The 21,029-nt window shown below is 49.7% G+C and overlaps 2 protein-coding genes across 2 annotated transcripts; one reads left to right on the top strand and one right to left on the bottom strand.

The window, feature by feature from the left end:
• Positions 1 to 1,250: 1,250 nt before the first annotated feature.
• On the bottom strand, positions 1,251 to 4,210 carry NOXO1 (NADPH oxidase organizer 1). Its single transcript, XM_063171441.1, has 7 exons — positions 4,136 to 4,210; positions 3,958 to 4,021; positions 3,300 to 3,480; positions 2,890 to 3,071; positions 2,587 to 2,700; positions 2,007 to 2,124; positions 1,251 to 1,803 (listed from the first exon to the last, which is right to left on the bottom strand). Exons 1-7 carry the CDS (start codon positions 4,208 to 4,210, stop codon positions 1,251 to 1,253), a joined length of 1,287 nt encoding a protein of 428 aa, XP_063027511.1.
• Positions 4,211 to 13,366: 9,156 nt separating this feature from the next.
• GFER (growth factor, augmenter of liver regeneration) lies at positions 13,367 to 17,326 on the top strand. The gene is made up of 3 exons (XM_063171610.1): positions 13,367 to 13,594; positions 14,045 to 14,241; positions 15,048 to 17,326. Exons 1-3 carry the CDS (start codon positions 13,367 to 13,369, stop codon positions 15,208 to 15,210), a joined length of 588 nt encoding a protein of 195 aa, XP_063027680.1. The 3' UTR covers positions 15,211 to 17,326.
• The last annotated feature ends 3,703 nt before the right edge of the window (positions 17,327 to 21,029 follow it).

The raw sequence follows: 21,029 nt of genomic DNA, 5'->3' as shown, positions 1-21,029 counted from the left end.
TGAATTTTCAGACTCACAAACAGTAGGCAGTTTGGGATTTAAAAAAGGCAAAATCCCCATGAGCAGTTGGGATTTAAAGGGTTCATGGAGCTGGGATCTTGCTTGGGCAAAGGCAGGGGTCTCACCTGTGCCCACCCAAAATTTAGCACCTGGGAGGAAGGAAGCACAATTTAAATTCCCCAAATAGCAAATTTTTGAAGCATAAAACACAAGCAGGCTTCAGAGATATTTACATGTATTTTATTTCATAGACAAAAATGTATAAAATTCAAACAACACAAATACCTCACAAGTTCTTTATAAAAATATTAACAGATACCTGGGAGAATAAGTACAAATAAAGCCATCAGTGTAGAGAAAAGTCTTGATTTTCCTGTAACTCTTTTTCTAACTCATTTCTAGCTAATGAGTTGAGGATTAGAATTGTTGTTTCAGTAACTAGCCAGTCCCCTGGAAAGAGGAACGTTTTGTCCATAAAGGTGACCTCTGTTCCCAGCCCCAGGTGGGACAGGAGCTGTGGCTCCCCTGGTTGTGTTCCTGTGCCTGCAGGGAGCAGGGATGAGCTTCCTCCCCAGCAGGTTTTTTATTCTCACAACCATTCAGCACATCCAGCCCATCCCTGTATTTCATCACCTCTCCACTAACCTATTAAAAAAACCTCCAACCAATACCAAAAGTCAAAAAGTTTTTAAAAATACCTATAAAACAGGGGGTTCAGTAGGTGCCTCATACATCCCATCTCTCCCCAATCCCGTGGCTGTGCCAGGGGACACTGAGGCACTCTGGTGCCCTTCCTGTGCCCTCCGTGGTGGCTGTGGCTGTGCCAGCTGATCCTGGCATGGGGAATAGCCCAGCTGCTCTGCAGGGAGGGGAGCACCTGCCTGGGGGAGAGCTCTGAGTGACCCCACTCAGCCCTGTCCTGGTGACTCCCTGGGGAAGCTGCAGCTGCCCAGGGAGGTGGTGGATGTGTGTGTGTCCCTGGGGAGGGACAGTCCCAGGCCCTGACGCTCCAGAAGTGATGGATCTCTGTGTCCCTGGGGAGGGACAGTCCCAGGCCCTGACGCTCCAGAAGTGATGGATCTCTGTGTCCCTGGGGAGGGGACAGTCCCAAGCCCTGACGCTCCAGAAGTGATGGATCTCTGTGTGCCTGGGGAGGGACAGTCCCAAGCCCTGACATCCAGAGCTGCTGCCCACGGCGCCCAGGGGGCTCCAGGGTGTCAGGGCTGTCCCCGTGTCCCCTGCCAGGGTCCCTAACGCTGGCTGGGCTCCGGGAGGGCCGGCCGGGGGGCCGAGTGCTGCACAGCTCGCTTGGTGACGGTGCTGCAGCGCTGCAGGATCTCCTGGGCTGAGGGACGGGCTGGCACCCTGGGGACGCCCGCGGCTGGCGCGGCTGTGGAGGGCTCCACGAAGCCGGAGTCGTTCCTGTCCCTGGCACCGAGCTCTGGGGATTTGCTGCTGTGTGTGCCCAGCTCGTGGCTCGGGCCGGGAGAGCTCCTGGCCGGCTCCACCTCGGGCAGGGACCGAGACAATTGGGGTGTCCAGGCCAGCCGGGCGTTGCCGGCGCTGCTGCTGCTGCTGCCCGAGCTCAGGGAGGAGCTGTCCAAGCCCAGATCCAGCCCTGGGGTGGAGCTGGCCTGGGGCAGGGAGCGGGATCTGCTCCTGGCAGAGCTGTGCTCCTCCCGGGGGCTGAGGCTCGGGGTGCAGGTGTGCAGGCTGCAGCTCAGGATGCTCTGGAGCTTGTGGTGAGGGTTCTGGTAGGGCCGGAGGCACAGCGAGGGCATGTAGCCAGTGCAGCCGTTGTACCTGAGGGCAGGGATGGAAAAACGCTGAGAAAACCCTTCCAGCACCTCGGGCCGAGGGGAGGGAGCACCTGGGGAGCAGGTCAGTGCTGTACACAGGGTGTGAGGACAGGGAAAGCTTCCCCAGCCAAGGACATCCAGCTCTGGGGGCTCCTGTGCATCCCACACAGGAGGAACAGCAAGCAGCTGGGCTTGGGAAAGCCTCACCTGATCAGCCACCAGCCATTGTGGGACGTCCTGAGCACCTCCACGACCACCCCCTGGTTCAGAGAGAGCTCATCTGCCTTCTGGGCCTCGTAGGCCTGCACCACAAAGTACAGACTACCTGCAGAGAGAGGGAAAGGTTGGATTTGCCTTGTGGAGAAAATGCTCTGATCCCTGTGAGAGACCAGCCCAGCTGCAGGGCAGCTGTCCCTCAGAGTGACTGGTTTGCTCAGGGACCCCAGTCTGATCCATTTAAGTTGAATATAAAGAAGTTTTTTTACAAAAAGGGTGTGGAGGCCCTGGAAGAGGTTGCCCAGAGAAGCTGTGGCTGCCCCTGGATCCCTGGAAGTCTCCAAGGCCAGGCTGGACAGGGCTTGGAGCAGCCTGGCACAATGGAAGGTGTTGGGGTTGGAACTGGATGGGCTTTAAGCTCTCTTCCAACCCAAACCAGCCCATGGTTCCATGACCCACAGGTGGTGGCAGAGCCAACCAGAAGAGTCAGAGGTCCAGGCAGGGACTCCAGGCAGTGGGTAAAGTGGTGGGGGTTTACAGAACTCGTGTTTTGAAGGAGGAACAGACTCACCCTCCTCATCTGAGCTGAAGTCATTCTGTATGTCCTCACAGGCATCAAGCTCTTCCAGGTATGAGGCTGGGAACCAGGCTATCTGCTTGTCTGCATTTTCCACCAGCCACCAGCCTACAAAGAGGAAGAACACCCAGACTTTAACAGCCTGCAAGTCAAGACATGACAATAATCCCTGGGTAGGGGACACAAGGGACAGGAGGGACAAGTGCAAACGCCTGAACCCCTGACACTACCTCAGCATTTGCCTAGCTATGAATCCATCTGCCCATCCACCCCAGCACTGAATCCTCTCAGACCTACCAGTCATGTCCTTGATGAGCACTTCCACAATCTCCTCCTGAGCCACTGTAAAGGGTTTGTTCTTTGTGTCTTTGGTTTCAAAGGCCTCGATGCAGCGGTAGCTCTGCGACGCCTGAGGGAGGGTGATGGAGAGGGGCTGGGGGCTCTTCTCCCTTCTGAACACTGATGGCATGATCACAGCACTGGAAGGTGAAGGTGCACATCAAAAACTCACGTGAGAGGTTGAGTTTAGTATTGATTTTGGTGAAATCATTTCTGCAGTAGGCTGAGAAAAGCTTCAGGCACCAGAAACAAAAGTAAAAGCACCCAGCTGAACTGCCCTGGAATGTACCTGGTGTTTCCCTTCTATCCATATCCCATGACATTTTTGCTTCACCAACAAACAAAAAAATACAATTCATATTTCACACCTGTTTTCAGGGAAGGAGGGATCGAGGTCTTGAGTCTGTGCCTTGAAAAATTGAATCACCTCTTCACCCCGGGAGATTTTCACATCAGTTTTCAGCAGCTCCTGGGAATAGGTTTCCAGCAGTTTCAGGATCTCCAGGCACCTGTTCAGCTTGCCACCCTTCCTCTGCTGCATAGTTATTCCTTCAAAATAACAAGGGCACAGTTGGGAGAGGACAGCAATGGATCTGGGTCCCTGGAGCAGCATCTTTTCCCTGAACAGTGGGTGCCCTCAGCCACCACCCTTCCTGCCCAAGCCCAAACTGTACAAAGTCACAGTCCCTGCCTCCCTGTCATTTTAACAGGCTCCTGATAGGATTTTTTAACATCTAAGATTTCTCTTTTTTTCACATGTAACGTTTCAAGAAGTTCTAGGTCAATATTTGAAGTGTAGCATTATTTGCTAAGTGCAGCTATCTATTAAAAAAGCCTTTCTGGGTCATTTTAAGTCTGTACTAGACCCAAACATGATGATGTGACCCAGTGGTGCCATGGCAGGAGCAGTGAGCCCCTGATCTGTTCCAGAGGAAGGTCAGACTCAGAGGCTTCAGGCTCTAACATGGATTGTGGCTGTCCCTGATCACTCTTGGGTTTGTTGATCCATCAGAGATTTGTCCTTACCTTTAAACCTGGGTAAACTCCTCAGTGACCCATTCTCAGTGGGGAATTTTCTCTTCAGCTCTTTCTAAAAGCAAGGAGAAGGAGAGAACAGTGATTCCTCACAGCTGACACATGGCTGGGCTCCTTCCCCTCCCCAGGACAGGAATCTTGAACTTTCAGGAATTGGAAATTCACTTACATGGAATTTCCTAAAGTCCTCAAACGTCCTGTAGATGAGAATGTTGTTCTGATCTGACCAGAACACAAACATCATGTAGTTCTGGGAAAAGAAAAGCAGTTTATTCACAATGTTCAATTTTAGATGCTTCCAGATAATTAGCATTTGCTGTGGGTTAGTTGAGGCTTTTAATGTCACATAAAAAAATTAAATAAAGCATTAAACCTACAAAAATGTTTTTAATTTCATAGCCCCAAATAGGTAATGATTGCTGAAACCGGGAGAATTTTATGGTGACAAAAAGAGAGCAAACCCCAAGATATTAAGCTCATTAAAAACCAAATACCCTTATCCTAGATGCCTAGGCTCCAATCCCAATACTATGGGGAATAAGCAAACATACCCCTGGAAGAGTAATTCAAAATCCTCTAGTCTCCCAGTTTGTAAATTATATTTAAGGAAGAAAACAAAGCCAAAAAAAAAAGAATAAAAATTAAAGTACCTTCTGTTTTTTGCACTGCATGAAGCCCACAGCCTTCACATCCACGGGATATCTGTTAGAGCTCATCTTCCCCACGGCTGCTGCTCCTCCTTCACGGGGAGCCAGAGGGATGGAGAGGGAAGGATGGGAGAGGGAGGGATGTGATCGGGAGGGATGGGAGACGGAGGGATGGGAGCTGGAGGGATGGAAAGGAAAGGATGGGAGCTGGAGCGATGGGAGCTGGAGTGATGAGAGACGGAGGGATGGGAGCTGGAGGGATGGAAAGGAAAGGATGGGAGCTGGAGCGATGGGAGCTGGAGGGATGTGATCTGGAGGGATGGGAGCTGGAGCGATGGGAGCTGGAGTGAGCGGAAATGCAGCTCCAGCCCGACTGCCCAATTTAAATGCCACGGAGCGGGAGGCAGGGCAGAGGTGTTCCCGAGCTTCCTCCTCCGCCCAGGCCGGGCAGAAATTCCGCGATTTCCCAAACCCCGCGTGCCTTTTACCTTTCGCCCCGCTTCTAACATGCAAATGCTGCCGGCTGCAGGAGGGACAGAGTTCAGGGAGCCGAGGAGGAAAAACACGCTCTGTTATCACATCCTTACTCACCAGTGCCGGGAAGGAAGGCAGGGAAGGGAGCGGGGCTGTTTGCCAGCGCTGGGGCAGAGTAGGTCACGGGGGCTGCAGAACCTGGCCCGAGATGTTTCCGGGACACAGGTGAGGGTTTATGGCTGTAATACACAACCTGCAGCTCGGGCTGAGCTCACTCCAGCCCCAAAGGCTGATTTAGAACGTGGGTTGTAAAACACAGATCAGGCACCATTAAATGTGAGTAATATTTGCTGCAAATATTTTTCTTTCTTTGTCCCACCTGCCGAGTTACTTTAAATAGATTTCAGACAGTTTTATCAGTAACTCCATTGAGATGCCGATGTAATGAACAGACACTTTCCCAGGATCTAACTAAAAGACTGAAAGCTCCTCAGGTGTAAATAGGTGATGGAAATTCAGCTCTGAGTGCTCTGCCCTGTGTGCAGCCAGGTGTCCACACCCTCCCAGGGCAGCCAGCAGCTCTTCCTAAGGAGCAGCTCCACTGCCCAGGGGCTCAGCAGCAGAGATAATTCCAGCCTTGGCCAGCCTGTCCTCTCCCTGAACCTCAGGGCTGATGGGCACCGAGTGATCAAAGCGCCTCTTCTTTGATAAAGCCTCAATTGGACCATTCTCACTATAATTATCTTTATCATTATCATTATTGGAACCCAAACTGAGAGGCTCAGCCGTGCCTCCCTTTCATTTCCCAGCTACACCTGGTGTCTCAAACCCTCAGCAATGGCTACAGATGATTTTTCATCTACCAAAAAACCCCCCAGAACTGGAACAGGGAGCCAAACCAGATTCCTTCTGGAAAATACAGTCAGGAGGGTCTTGGTTTGTGATCCATGAGCAAGGGAGACTGCTCCCACACAGCAGGGCAGCAGTTTCTGGAGACAAAGAAAGCAGGTTTATTGCAGTTGGATTTATTGCTGCTGGATATATGACCTGCATTAAAAAGGGAAAGTTATCCAAAGAGCACTTTGGTTCAGTGTGGATTTTGGAGAGAAAATCTGTCCCACAGCATCTCCAAGGCATTTCCTGGCTCAGGAAGGTGCACAGGAGCTGCCCTGTGAAAAAGGGATCTGGAGCAGCTCCCTGCCCTCCACAGCCCTGGAATCAGACCCTCCATCCTCTGTTACAAATCCTCCAGCCAAACCATGCGCTGGTAAATCTCCCCAAATCACAGAGTGAGGATTTTATGGAGTGACAGGAAATCACTTCATCCAGCAGACTTCTTTAGAAAGTTCCAGTCTCTGAGGTGCCAAAACCCTTTGCTGACTCCATGTCCTCAAACCTGCACTCCTTGGCTTCTCTTGGGCAGCCAAGCCAGGGCCAAGCTCCCCCTCATGTGGCTCTGTTAAGTGGCTCTTGGAAATATCTGGGACCAAGACTCCCAGTGAAACACCTTGGCTTGGTTTCCTGTCTCAGAGCAAACACAAACCACGATGTATTTCCAAGAATGTAAAGGTTTAAGCATGTTTATCCTGACTGGGAAAAGCCAAAGACAAGGAAAGCCTTGGAGGAGCTGCAGGATGAGGAGACAGCTGGGGAGGCTCAGAGAGCACCTTGATCTGAGGATGCCATAAAAACCAGAAGAGTAGGAAATGGCCTTGGTTTTGCTGTATTTCATCATTCTCAGGGAATTCAAGCAGAAAGGGGGTGTGGAAAACATCTAATGGAATATTACAACTGGAAGGTGAAGCTACACAGGGGTTTCCAAGTCACCCAAGGCAGAAGGACCAGCCCTGCAGCTTGGAGAGCTGATCTTCTGGAAAAGATTGGACTGACTGGAGCTTGCTGGTGACTGCGGTGTTGTATAAATCCAAACATGAACAAAACTGCTCAAAACTTAATAATTGGTCATTGAGAAAATGTTTTGTGGAAGTGAAGGTCTCTGTGACACAGAACTGAGGTGCAGGGAGGGGAGGGGGAAAGCCTGCCACTCCTCTGAGACACCAACACCTCTGGAGTCACCTGCAGGGCCCAGCTCCAGCTCTGCAGCTGTCACAGCAGTATCGGTGTCCCAGCGGTGTCAAGGGTGATGTCATGAAACTGTCAGCTCCAGGATGACCTCAGGAGCCACGTCACCTCTGCAGTGACACTGCCCATGAAACTGGAAGGAGGCTGGGCCAGATGGCCTTGGATGGGCACAGTGCTCCTCAAAGCTCTCCACAACTCCCAGCCATGGCAGGACCCATTGGCAAGGATGGGTCACCCACCAGCAGAGGCCACAACTCCACTGCTCTGCTGGATGCGTTTGGACTCGCTTATAAAAAACAAGACAAACATTGTTTTTCCGGCATTATCAAGTTTACTTTGTGTTTTCTACAGTTCCCGTGTCATCCTGCCATAAATCAGCGCCTCTCGTGGGTAATAATTAATGGCAGGGGAGGAGGGGGCTGCCCAGAAAAAGTGATACTCAGCAGGAATTACTGGATGCTGCTGTTTCATCATTGATATTTATTTACACAGCTCTGAGGGCAGCAGTTAATTTTCCTTTAGTTGTTTTACAAGGTACCAAAGAGATCATAAATTAACAGGCAATACGCAGGAGTGCACTGCCCAGCTTTGCCAAGATGCAGGACACACAGATTTTTCCACAATGACTCCCATAATTTCGCAGTCTGCTCCAAGAGAGCCTCCTGCACCCCAGCAAGGTGCAGCTCTGCCGCTCAAGGAGCATCACTCCAGCCACAAACAGCTCCTCTGGGGACAGAAACGTGTTTGTGTCACAGCAGGTGACTAAGGCACTGTCACAGGGACTCACACCAGGCCGCCTGCCCCACATTGCCCATGGCTGGGAAGATGAAGGAGGTCACCCAGAGGCTGGAGGAAGGCCCCAGAGTCACCAGGGCTGTCCCACTGAGTATTTCCATTCCAGGATCAGCCTCATTCCATGACAAATAAACACTGATGCTCTCTTTTCTATTCATTTTGGTGTGGATGAGGAGTAACTTCAGCAGAAGCAGAATTGAGTGCACAGATGCTCGGGGGCAGCCAAAGGCAGCTCCGCTCCAGCTCCTCCTGAGCCATTTTCCAGGTCCAACAAGAAACAGCCTTGTCCCAAATGCTTGGAGAGGAGCAGCTGTGTCCTGAACATCTGTCCCACACACACAAGCCGTGTCTGGGCTGCTGTGTGACCTGTGCCCCTCATGGCTGACGATGTGTGGGACTGTGCATCAGGGATTTCTCCTTCTATGGCCGGCACAGGAAAGGCAAAGAGAGGAAAAGTCCTCAAACCACCCTCAGGACACTGCAGCTGCAAGGAAGAGACAGAAAGGAGCTGTGGGCACAGCCAAGGGGGCCTGGAACAAAGCTGGTGGGAAAGCTTCATCTTTCCCTTGCTCACCTTCAGGATCAAAACCTGCCCTTTACTTTTCTTGAAGATCACCTGTGATGACACATGACCCATCAGCACCTTTAATGAAAAGCCCAGATGCTAAAAGCCGATTTTAAAAGTACAAAGAGGTTTTAGACTTTTAATAAATAGAGAAACAGACCTTTATTTAAAAAGAATAATGAAAACCCAGACACTGGAGTTGACAAAAGTCTCCTTCACATCACGAACAAAGGGAGCAGTTGAACTTTCACACAGGCTGGGATGAGAGATTTTGCAGTAACTAATCCAGAAGAAAGTATTTCATTTTATCCTAATTCCAGCAGCTGCTGCAGGCACTAAAGCATTTCTCTGTGGCAGACCCAATTCAGGAAGCCTTTGAGCCCAGGGAGCAGCTCAGCCCTTTCCCACTCCATCACAGGAGCTTCCCAAGGAGCACATCCCTCCTCAGTGCAGGGGGTCACTCACCCCTCACAGGCAGCTTTATTTCAGGATCCAAAATCTCAGCATCGCATCAAACTCCCTCAAACCTCACTCCTGAGGTGTCATTTTCTTTGCAAAGCCCTTGGGATGGCCCTGTCCAGTCCAAGGAGAGCTCTGCCCGTCTCAGGAGCTTTGCTCGCTGCCTGGGGCACGCACAGCGGATGGGCTCTTGTTTACCAAGCACTTGTTGAAATAATTTCCTTGTTGTTTTATAAAAGTGACATGTTTTCCTAAGGTTATGCAAAATACAAAAGCGTGACTCGAGAAAGAATCTTCCAGAAAGGGTGAGAATGTAACTTAAGCTGCTTCAAGAAGAGGAGGTTCCCTGAATTATTTTTTTTTGAAAAAGCTGTGTTTGATGAGTGCATAGCACGAGGGCAGAGCTTTGTGGATGTGCTGTGACCCAGAAATGAGATGTGAAGGCAGAAGAAAAGCAGGGTGGAGTTTCCAAGGACGTTTGAGGCTCTGCAGTGCTCAGCCTGCCCTACACATTCCAAAATCTGGTGGGAGAAAATCCCAGCAACACCAGTACAGCCAACAGCAAGCGCAGCAAGCACGAGTGAACATGAAGAAATACTGTTTTCACTTGGGGAAAATCTGTTCTTACATCACGCTAAATATAGTAAATTGATCGGAGACAGGACCGTTGTGTTCCTTCCAGATTAGTCAGAGATGCTCATCCCACTCTTTCCCTTTCCTCATTCCCCACGGCCATCGAGGAGCAGAGCAGGCAAAGCCTGATCTCTTCTGGGGATTTCACCAGCTAAATGTCCACCTGCATTTCAGAGCAAAGACAGCAACTTGTGTTCCTTGGCCCCTCCAGAAACCAGGGAAAACCAGACCCAATCTTCACTCAAAAGCCTGGTGGGAGAAGAGCAATGTGGAAGGGGATTGTTCTTTCATTTAGGTTTAATTCTTAATGAATCCAAACACAGCAACTGTTACCTGAGGAAAACCTCTCCCACTGAAGGAGATTTCGTGTTGAATTCCTTTGACCTTCCTCTGGAAAAAAGGAATTATCCCAAGTCGGGGGCCACTCTCATATTGCAAAGCCAAGAGGAACAGGAGCTCCTCACTGAAGACTTTGTTTTTCAAGAGCACAAAAGGAACCCCCAGTTTTGCTGTGTTTATCCTCAGAATGGATGAACTGATTCCAGGGAAGCTCAGGGTGGGTCTGGGAAGGAGGAGATAGATTGGAGCATGACACAAACAGAAATAATAAATAATTTGGTTTTCTCCTCTGCCCCTGCCATCACCATTCCTCATGGATTCTCATTTTAATCAGCAAAAGGATCTACACATAAAAATGGCACCAACTTTAAAAGAACAAACTCAGTGTCGGGTGTAGGTGCCCAGATTTGAGCAAGGCAGTGCCTCGTGCTGTCCTTCAGACTGTTCTGAACACATTTCAACAGTTCTGGATGGATCTGATCTGACACACCTCACCCATTCCCCGGCAGGGGGCTGCAGGCTTCTTCGTGATATCTGAGGGATAAATACATGCTTTGGGGAAATTTTGCAGGTGATAAAGTTCTTCTACGCAGGCAGAGAGGATCAATATGATTCACATACCTAGAAATAAACATCTTTTTTGTTGTTGTTGCTATTTCCTAGTTGCCTGTAATTTCTCAAGCAAGTCTATGACTAACTCCTGGTGCTGGTTTATCACTGGTCAGACTTTCGGCTCATACTCGTACCTGTAAATACAAGACAGCTTCCTGCTGTATTGCAGGAATACAACCCAGGCTGCTCCAAACCCTGTCCAGGCTGGCCTTGGGCACTGCCAGGGATCCAGGGGCAGCCACAGCTGCTCTGGGCACCCTGTGCCAGGGCCTGCCCACCCTCCCAGGGAAGGATTGCTCCCCAGAATTGAATTTGTGTGAGGAGTTTGTTTGGTAACAGGTTCTAGCACACCCCAGCTCCTAAATCAGTGCTGGGAGCAGAGGGTTGGGTGGGTTAGGGCTGTCCAAAGGGGAGCAGGAGGGAATGTCCCCTCATCCTTCCTCGGCTCTGCACCACATTCCTTCCTTTGGATGGAAATAGTTTGGCTCTGCACTTGGATTCAATTAGAGACAGTTAAGTGAATTTCCTTGCTCTGACTTCATTTGGAGCATTTCTCTATTTTTTAAACTTTGAAATCATAGCTGATGCTGGAGGTGATGGCAAGTGGAGAAAATTGGGAGGACCTTTTCTTAAAGAGCCAGCTCTGCTGCTAGAGCTGAGCAGGAAATGGGCAAGGGGAGCAATGTGGAGCACAAATCTCTGTAACCAACAGCCTCCTTCAAGGCCTTTCCTTTTCAATAAAAATGCTGATGTTTTAACTGAATCCGTAAATTAAATCACAATCAAGGAAGCAAAGTCTGCTAACGGTCAAACCAGGAGATTGCTGTGACTTGGAAACATCTCTGTGCCTGTTTAATTGCTTGAAGACCAAACAATAAAGCTCTAGAGGAAATTCCCTCAGTATCTCATTCTCTTTTTTCCTGACTTTACAAAAATTAATGAGGTCATGAGCATCAGATAAAACATTTATTGGTGGGCAAGGAAAACAGACATAAAAATGTTGCTGTCCCTACTTGATCTTTTTTTTGCGTGTGAAATTTATCTTTACAGTTGTCTACAACTTTAAACAAAGCCATTCCAGCAGCTCCTACCAGTTACTCACGTGTCTTCTCCCTCCCTCACAAAAATCAGCAAATAAGTATTCCCAAGAAACTGCAAATAAATAAAAATAAAGGAGCACTGGTAAATAGAGACCCCAAGATGGAGATCCAGACCATCAGCTCAGTGCTCCACAGAGCAGGAACAGCTCAGCCACTTCCACATGAAACACAACAAGTGTTGAAGTATTTTTGAGGGCAAGTCTTTGAGGTATTTCTCTAAAATGAGGCTTTTTCTAATACACATTTTACACCCCACTGTGTTAAATAAATCACATATATATTTTTTTCATTTATATTTTTATATATATTTATATATATATTTTAAATTTTGGTCCAGCTCCATTCTGGACATAGATTTGTTTGCATTAAACAAAATAATCACATTTTTCACTTGACCTACAGGTGATGAACAGGAGAAAACTTGAAGTGGATACAAAATTCATATTGTTCATTGTAGGACACTTGTGGCTCTCAAACCTTTAAGAGCATGACAGAATCAAGCCAAAAAGAAGGATGTTAGCAAGTCTGTGCTGCTCTCCAAGTTTTCACTCTCTGACCTCTATTAGGAATTTTGTAAGGCCACAGTTAATTAACATTTCCCAGGGGTGAAAGAGCAAGCTCCAAAGTCTGATGCCAGGCTGCACAGTTGCCCAGGTTACCACCCTCATGTGCTCACAAAGCCTGTGGCTCTTTGGGAATAAAAGAAAAAATGCTAAATTTCCACTCAAGACCCCGGCCCTGAGACCAGGTTTGGCTCTCCATCACCCCAAATAGCCCAGCCACTCCCAGACAGTGCCTGCCCTGGTGTGACACATGCCAGCGCTCCCAGAAAGAGGAAAATCCTCCCTCAGTATGGATTTACAAGCATGTGACGGGTGTTAAAAACATGGAGAACTTCATATGGGCGTGTTGCTATAAAGGAGCATGAGATGAATGGAGTTATCCACTTGTTTGTCCATAAAATCGCCCTGTTGATTGCATGAGTCTGCTGGAGATAACGCTGAGGTGCCCGTCAGCACTGCTGGCACGAAGGAGAGCTGCTGTGTGCCATGGGCTCTGCCACACACAGTATCTACAATCCCACAATAGTGGAGTTTGGAAGAGATCACCCAGTGCAGCCCCTGGCCAGGCCAGGTCACTGACCAGGCCCAGCTCCTGCAGTCTCTCCTCATCAAAGAGATACTACAGACCCCATAGGAACACATATTTATACGTATTTTTGTGCTCATTTGGGAGGGCTATAGGAGGGGAACTGCTTTTTGACACCCACTGAAGGGACATGTCCGAGCCCCCTCACACCCTCGGGGGGATCATGGCTGAGCCCCTCACACTCTCAGGGGGGATCATGGCAGAGTCCTTCTCACACTCTCAGGGGGGATCAATGCAGAGTCCCTCACACCCACCGGGGGGATCAATGCAGAGTCCCTCACACCCTCAGGGGGATCATGGCCGACCCCCCTCACACAGAGGGGAGGCAGAGGGAGACCCCCTTCCGCCTCCCGCTGTGTGGGTGAGCACAGCTCCACCACACCCCAAGGGCGATGTGAGGTAAAATCGAGGATGCACAGACCGGATGTTCTCCTCACACACGACATTTAAACAGAGAGTTTGCTGCTGGTTTTTGGCAAAAACACACCAGGAATGGCACTCGGGCGCGCGCCGGGTCCCAGCCCCCTCACGCCGCCCGGGCGTGAATGGCACCGCCCCGGCCCGTCCTGCACCGCGGCGCCATCATGGCGGCGCCCAGCGAGGGCCGTGCGGGTCGGGGCTACGAGCCCTTCCCGGGCACCGACAGCGGCTCCTTCTCCTTCGCCGTCCCGCAGGGTGAGACGGAAGAGACACCCAAGAAGCCATGCCGAGCCTGCATGGATTTCAAGAGCTGGTTCCGCCACCAGAGGAAGCAGATGGGTCCGGGCACTGCGGTGAGGCGCGGCGGGAGCTCTCCCTGGGGCCCCTGGCAACCCCCGGTCCCTGCCGCGCTCCCTCCGTCCTCCATCCTGCCCCCGCAAGTGGGACGAGGCTGGGTGTTCCCTTCAGGGTGTGAAGGAGCCGGGGACAGGGCTTCCTTCAGTGGGAATGGGAAAGGAGTCCCCATCTTATCCCTGGGGGTGAGGGGCGCTGCCATTGCCCCCGCTGAGGGTGTGAGGGGGCTCTGCCATGTTCCGTGAGGGTGTGAAAGGGTCCTTGCCTTGTCCCCTCAGAAGGTGTGAGGGAGACTTTGCCATGTCCCCACAGAAGGTGTGAGGGGGCTCTGCCATGACCTCAGAAGGGATGTGAAGGACCTGTTCCCCCAGCTCACCTTCCCACCCAGCACAAAAGGGCTGTTTCCCCACCCGCCCCGGTGTCCCCTCACACCCCTCTGTCCCCTGCAGGAGGCGAAAGAGCCCCCTCGGGACTGTCCCCTGGATATCGAGCAGCTGGGCCGCAGCACCTGGGCCTTCCTGCACACCATGGCTGCCTACTACCCTGACCGGCCCACCGGGACACAGCAGAAGGAGATGAAGGACTTCATCAACCTCTTCTCCAAGTTCTACCCCTGCAAGCACTGCGCAGAGGACCTGAGGGAGAGGTGAGTGGGAAAACCCTCAGAGGGTTTTTTCAGGATCTGGGGAAAGGTGAGTTTTCTCAGTGGGTTTTTTGAGGCTCTGAAGGACAGGTGAGTGGCCTCAGCAGGTTTTCTGAAGATCTGAGAAAAGGTGAGTTTCCTCAGTAGGTTTTTTTGAAGATCTGAGGGAAAGGTGAGTTTCCTCAGTGGGTTTTTTGAAGATCTGAGGGAAAGGTGAGTTTCCTCAGTAGGTTTTTTTGAAGATCTGAGGGAAAGGTGAGTTTCCTCAGTGGGTTTTTTGAAGATCTGAGGGACAGGTAAGTAGCCTCAGCATCTCATTGTGCTGGAGGGGCTTGCCAGAAGTGCCGGGCTGCAGCAGATAGTTTGCATATCAGCAGCTCTTCCTGCACTTGGGGATTGTAGCTACCTGAACTGGTTTCTTCCGTTATTGCATCAATCACAGATGCACTTACTCAAAAAACAAACACCTGTCCTCATGCTGTTGGATTCTGTGCTGCCTCCAAGGCTTCCCTGAGGCGATTTTGGAGTTTTCTGATTCAAAATGGGCTTGTGAACAGTTATAGAATTAGACTGGGATAATTTTCAGGAGACAAGTGTTCTTCTACCCTCTAAAATGCCCTGTATTGGCAATCTGAGTAGTGGAGGCAAGGGCTGAAATGGGCTGATGTGTTTGATTTGGTTTGGGATGAGATGATCTTTAAAGTCCATTCCAACCCAAACCATTCTGGGATTCTGTGGTAAGGTTTTCTGCAGCTCTCAGCTTCTTTCTCAGAAGTTTCCACTGATTTGTTTCCCGTTCCCGTTTGCAGATTACGGACGAACCAACCCGACACGAGCACCAGGAGAAACTTCTCCCGGTGGCTGTGTCTGCTCCACAACGAGGTGAACAGGAAGCTGGGCAAGCCGCAATTCGACTGCTCCCGCGTGGATGAGCGCTGGAGGGATGGCTGGAAGGATGGCAGCTGTGATTAACCCACAGGGACTGCTCTGGGAGTCCAGCAGAGCAGTGCAGTCCCTGGGGGGTTGCTGCAGGGACAGAGGGAGCCAATAACTCTGTTTGTGTGCGACTGATTCAGAGCTGATCCAATGCCAAAAGGAGAATTGAAGATCCTAGCCCAATGATATTTTGATAAGTAATGGTACCTGAGGGGTTGAGGCTGCCAGAAACTGCTGAGATTGGGTCACTGACAAACTCATTTCATGATGACATTTCCTGATTTTGGGGGCATTTGCTTATTTCTGTAGCTAGAGTTAATTTTCCCTGAATGCAGTGATGTTCTCCAAGGTGTTGCCTGATGTTTTAGAAAATACATCTGATTAATTGTCACATTAATTTCAGTTGTTTTGATAGAGAAAACTCATGCTGGGTTTTGTGCCAAGTCTGTACCCCTGGATTTCTCTTTCCAGCATCTCCAACATTTGTTGTTACTCTTTTGTCCAGTTCCCTTGGTAAAAGTCCTGAGGGCAAGTACATTTAATTTAAACACTAAAATATGGAGCCCAGATTTCTCAATTTGGTTTTGTATTTCAACTTAACATATCAGAGGACACAACAGAGTCACAGTAATTTTAAGTTCTTCACGTAGGTGACGATCTCATCCCTTCCTGCACTCCTGCCTGGGAGAGGTTTGCACAAACCCTGACAGCAACAGGTTTTTTTTTCCTTCCCTGCTTCCTGCTAAGGTTTTCTTGTCTGTTTTATTGAGCTTCCTTATCTCATGCCCTACAGCACACCTGTGAATTTAGCCTTGGAGTTTTTGGCAAGTTTTGACTGGAAGGTTTCATGGTGCTGCTGAAACTAGAGCAGAGGCACTTCTTATCTGAACCTTTGGTCCTCACACCACTCTGTGGGCTCCTTAGTGGTTAGAGAACCAGGAACACCTCTGGACACATTTTAATATTTTGTGGCACAGTCAAGGCCTTTGAAGTCAGATCTGTTAAATTAATGTGAGACTTTTATGGACTAATGATTTCTGAAACTTCTGTGTCGTAACATTTCTAAACACAAACCCAAATGAACTGATAACGAGACACTGCATGAAGAGTGTGATTGAAGGTGTCACTCAGGTGATTAAAAGTGCTCAGAAAATTTCCCTACCAGCATGTTGAGGTTCTTAGAACAAATAAACCTCAGCTCTTGGGTTTTGTCTTTTGGTAATAAACTCAGTCCCCAAAACAAAGCCTGTTGGGATCCACTAGAGGGGAAAGGACCAACAAAAGGGCAGCCCTCCCTTTTTGCAGGTAGGACCCATCTGACTCAGTTCTGTCAGGACACTTTTAGCAGAGGGAGGTGTGGGCAGGCGTCTCCCTGTGGGTTTGGTTGTGCTGAAGCAGGAATTCTGTGTTCCTCCTTTCCAATCTGCCCTCCACTGTTGTGTGTGACAGTGTCCTCGCCCACGGAGCAGATGAGGAGATTTCTCCCTCGTTTGTTTCAGTGTAAACGAGCAGGTTGGTGAAACACCTGCCCATCCTTTGTCACCCTCACCTGCCAGGGGCCCAGGCTGGGCCAGCAGGGACGCGGAGCCTGCCAGCACTCCTGTCCACTCCCTGAGTGCAGAGGGGAAAGGGAGGCTGTACCCAACACCTTCTGTCACTTTGTGTCCTTCAGGGAGGTGGTGCTGCAGTGCAGGAGGAAAAGCTCTCCTGTCCTGGCAGAGCTTGGGAACAGCCTTCAAGCTGAGTCTGTGTCTTTAGCAAATCCTGCCCAAAAATGAGGCCACCAGCTGTAGCCAGGATGCTTTTAGGGCAGTTTCTATCTTTACCAAGTGGCCATTTGATAAGATCTCTGCTTGCACTTTGTTCTCTCATTGTTTTGGCTTGGCAGAAGAGCTCTGATGTAGTTGTTTCTCAGGCATATCCTCAGCTCTGTGGACTTGACCATGTGAGGATTGGGGGAATTTGTTCTGCTGCTTGTTTGTACCACAAGTTTTAGTCTTGGGTAAGGAATTTCCTTTGGAGGTCCTCATACTCGTGTACAGAAAATTGTGACTTCTTTGCTAATTGCACTTGATTAAATCTAGTTTTAAAACATCTCTGTATTCAAATTGTATTTCCTGTTGATGTAAAAATAATAAAGCAACTGAGTTCACTCCTGGCTCGCTCCTGCTGCATGGGATCTTAGGAAAAGGGGTCGTGCTGAGCTGGTGGGTCCAACCTCTGCATGCCAAGGTACTACTGTTATATATAAAAAACAAGATATAAATATAATTATATATGTGTATATTATAGTTTGGTGGCTCGGGTAAATTGTGTGATTCTGTGTGGATTGATCAGACAAGCTGGGGCTGCTCCTGGTCCTTCCCTCTTGTGCTGTTGAATTGATGCAGTTCTCTGTTGGCCCTACAAAAATGCAGGAATTTGACAGGAATTCTGTCAGGTCAGAATTTGCTTTTATATGGGGAACAGCGGGAATTTTATGGGATGCCAGTGAATTTTTTGGCTCGCTGACAGCGTTGAGAATAGCTCAGCTCTTGCTGGTTTGGAGCAGGGTGGCATCCCTGAGGGGCAGGGTTGGCAATCCCATTGCCTGGAACGGGGAATCTGCTTCCTCTCCATGCAAGGAGCCCTTGTGAGGAAGAACAGAGTCAACAGCTGCCTGAGGGGCTTGTGGGACCTTGCTCAAGAGCTGCTGCTGTGTGACAGGAGCCTGACCAACCCTGCAGCTTCCCAAACTGCTCTGTTTTCGTGGGCTGGTTTGCATTCAAACCGTGCTTCACTTTTTTTCCTTATTTTTTTTTTTAATTTTTATTCCCTGCCCAAAAGCAAAGAGCAGGGAGCCCCGGGGGAATCATCTGTTCCATGGATGGCAGGCAGGCTTGCAGATGCTGGCAGGAGCAGCGCTGTGCCTTTGACATTTTTCCAGGGATTAGCTGTTCCTTTGCAGTGCGTTGGGCGTACGCAGGCTCCTGTTTACAGAAGGATTCCCAAGAGTTGCTTTGTTTTCTCGTGTCTTCTGCTTCAGTCTGTTCCAGGCAGTGTGGGAGATCCTTCCTGTTGGAGTTTTACAGGCTTGGAGAGGGAAGGCTTTGGATTTTTTAGGATTTTCTTTCCTTTCCCTCTAAGCCCTGATTTTGTTGGGGTTTTATTCCATTCCTGGAATGGCTGCTCAGGGCTTTTGTCTGAAGGATGGAGAGGAGCTGTCCACTATTATTTGAAGACAGGATTAAGCACAGCCAACAAGGTGATGTAAAGTCAACTCTTCATTCTGCAGGGTAATGGGAAAAGTAATAAAACATGGAAAGCAAACCACAAATAATGGCATGGAGACAAACCAGTTAAATTGTAATCCAAGGGGGTAAGAGTCAGCCTTGGGGCCAGCTGGGGCACTGCTCTGGGTCAGTCCCACAGGGAAGTGTTGATGAGCACCAGACCCTGGTTCCAGGCTGGCCAGCCCTCAGTTCAGCTGTTAATCACGGTGCAGGGAGCTGAGGGGTGATGCTAGCTGGCATCTTCTGCAAAACTGTGAACAAAGGCTGTTTGCTGAAGATAAATGGGGTTTGTACCCTCCTCTGTGCTGATGCATGTAAAATAACCCCCAACCCAGATGGAGGTGATTTTTCTGTCATTTCTGAACATTTGTAACCGCTGTTAAGATTTCCACAAGTAGAATCGCAGAATATCCTCAGCCAGAAGGGACCCACAGGGACCATCCTTACCAGCCTTTGCTGGGCTGTGTTCCCCTTGGCGTGTGACAGTCCTGCTGAGGGGCGGCTGATCCAGCCCCGAAAGTTTGCTGGCATTTCTCTGGGCTCAGCACCTGGCACGGGCTGGCACCCTAAAGGGCTCCCTGGCACTGGCACCTGCCCAGTTCTGCCCTTGCTTCCTATGGAAAGGTGCCCTCCCCTCCCACGTGCTGTGCTAGTGCAGGCTGATGCTTTTCCTCCCGAGCACTCCAAATCCAGAAGCCCCGTCCTGATCCCAGTTTTCCCTCCTGGTCCCAGTTTTCCCTCCCAGCCAGCACATCCTGTGATTCTCCTTGGCTTCTGTTCCTGGCTGCACTGTGCTTCCTATGGGGAGGTACCGGGAAAATTCCCTCCACATCTGACCAAGCCAACAGTAGAGGGCAACAGAGGATGTATTGCCGTGTATTTCCTCGTATTGCCTTGTATTTCCATGTATTTACATGTATTGCCATGTATTTCCTTGCATTTCCTTGCACTTCCTTGCATTTCCTTGACTTTCCCACCTCTTACCCATCTCTGGAACAAGACTGCTCTGGATACCAAGTGTTTTACCTCATCCTCGTCCCTTTCCTGTGACTTTGGGAGGAGATCTTGGTGTCTTCAATTACTTTTTGAACGAGTGTGCAAGCCTCTTGTATATTTACCAAAATGAGGGATGTGTTACTCCTCTGCCTGCCACTGAAATCTGCACTTGGAAGTAGAATAAAATGCTGTTTCCAGTTAATTTAATGTCTGTCCCACCAGGCATTTCATGTAGCCCCTAAACTTTCCATGTTCCCCAGAACACCAAGCTTTAGTTCTAAGCTCGAGTCCCACAGCTGGATGGAGACTTGCCCTGTGAATTGTGAATATGGTCAGGCAAAGCTGGGCTTTCCCTGCTTTTTCCATCCAGATGTACATAAAAAAATAAAAAAGAAAGTGGATTCTGTGACTGTGCCTCATGTTCTGCTGCTTAGATGGTGTGAAAGATATACAAGGAATAAAAGACAATGCCTTTGTGGCCAGAGCACGTGGCTGGAGGCTCTAGACATCAAAATTCAATTCTTTTTTAGTCATAAGCTTCTGGCTAGACACCAGGTAAGTCACTTCATCTTCTGCAGCTCCACTTTCATTTCTGCATAAGGGGGTAAAAATAGCTGTTAGGGCAGCCTTTGCCTGTATTTCCTGTTTATGAAAATCTCTTTCAGAGAGGGTGTTTTAATGGGCTTGTGCTGCACAAGCCTGGGCCTGAGAACGTTCACACTTATAAAATCCCTCATCTCCATCCATCCCACAAATCTCTTTTCCATCAGGTCGCATCCTGCTCGTGAATCTGAGGACCTGTTGGGGTTGTGTTCAGTTAAACAAAGCTTTTCTTATTTTCAGTGTATTTTGGCAGCAAAGCTCGATGTAGCTGTGGATGCTCTTCACGCCCAGTATGGCTTGAGCTGCCCCACGTCCTTGTACCTGTCAGCTCTGCTCACCCGTGCACAGCTGCAGGTGACAGGCACCAATGTCAGCTGTTGGTTGGCACGTCCAGGCATGGTGTGCTCCTCGGGAGGCCAGTTTGGGACAGCAAAGACCTTGTTCCCCTTTTTCAAGGGGAAAATGGGGGAGCCGGTAGCTGCTCCCAAGGTGGGCAGCAGTGGCTGAATCAGATTAGATTCTGGTTTGCCAAAAGCCCCGAAACTTTCATGCTGGGGGAGCAGAGGCTGAGTTCCCTCCTGAGATGCTGAGGCCACGGCTGCACCCCTGAGAGGAGTTTTGAAACCCTTTGGGGTTGGGTTCAGTTTGGGTTTTACGCAAGCACTGAGACACCAATCCCCTGTTCAAAGCTGCCTCAGCTCACTGAGCTCTGTTACCCCAATCTTCCTTCAGTGACTTCAGTCAGCAAAGTTTTCCACAGGTTTTTCTGGCACTCTTATCCTGGGTTTATCCACGTACAGTAAGTGCTGAATCCCACCTGAGAAACGTTTCACAAGCAGATGAGTAACCAGCTAATGGATGATCCAGATATTTTTAGTGTGGAAGGCATGAAGAGCTTTCTATGACAGTGGGCTAAGGTACTGCTCATCAGGAGCCCATTCTCCCTGCCCCTGGGCCCTATGGGCTTCTAAGCTCTCCTCAATA

The sequence above is a fragment of the Melospiza melodia genome, chromosome 18, assembly GCF_035770615.1.
Source record: "Melospiza melodia melodia isolate bMelMel2 chromosome 18, bMelMel2.pri, whole genome shotgun sequence".
Taxonomy (NCBI): domain Eukaryota; kingdom Metazoa; phylum Chordata; class Aves; order Passeriformes; family Passerellidae; genus Melospiza; species Melospiza melodia.
The sequence above is the reverse complement of the archived record's forward strand: the minus strand, read 5'-3'. Positions and strand labels throughout refer to the sequence as shown.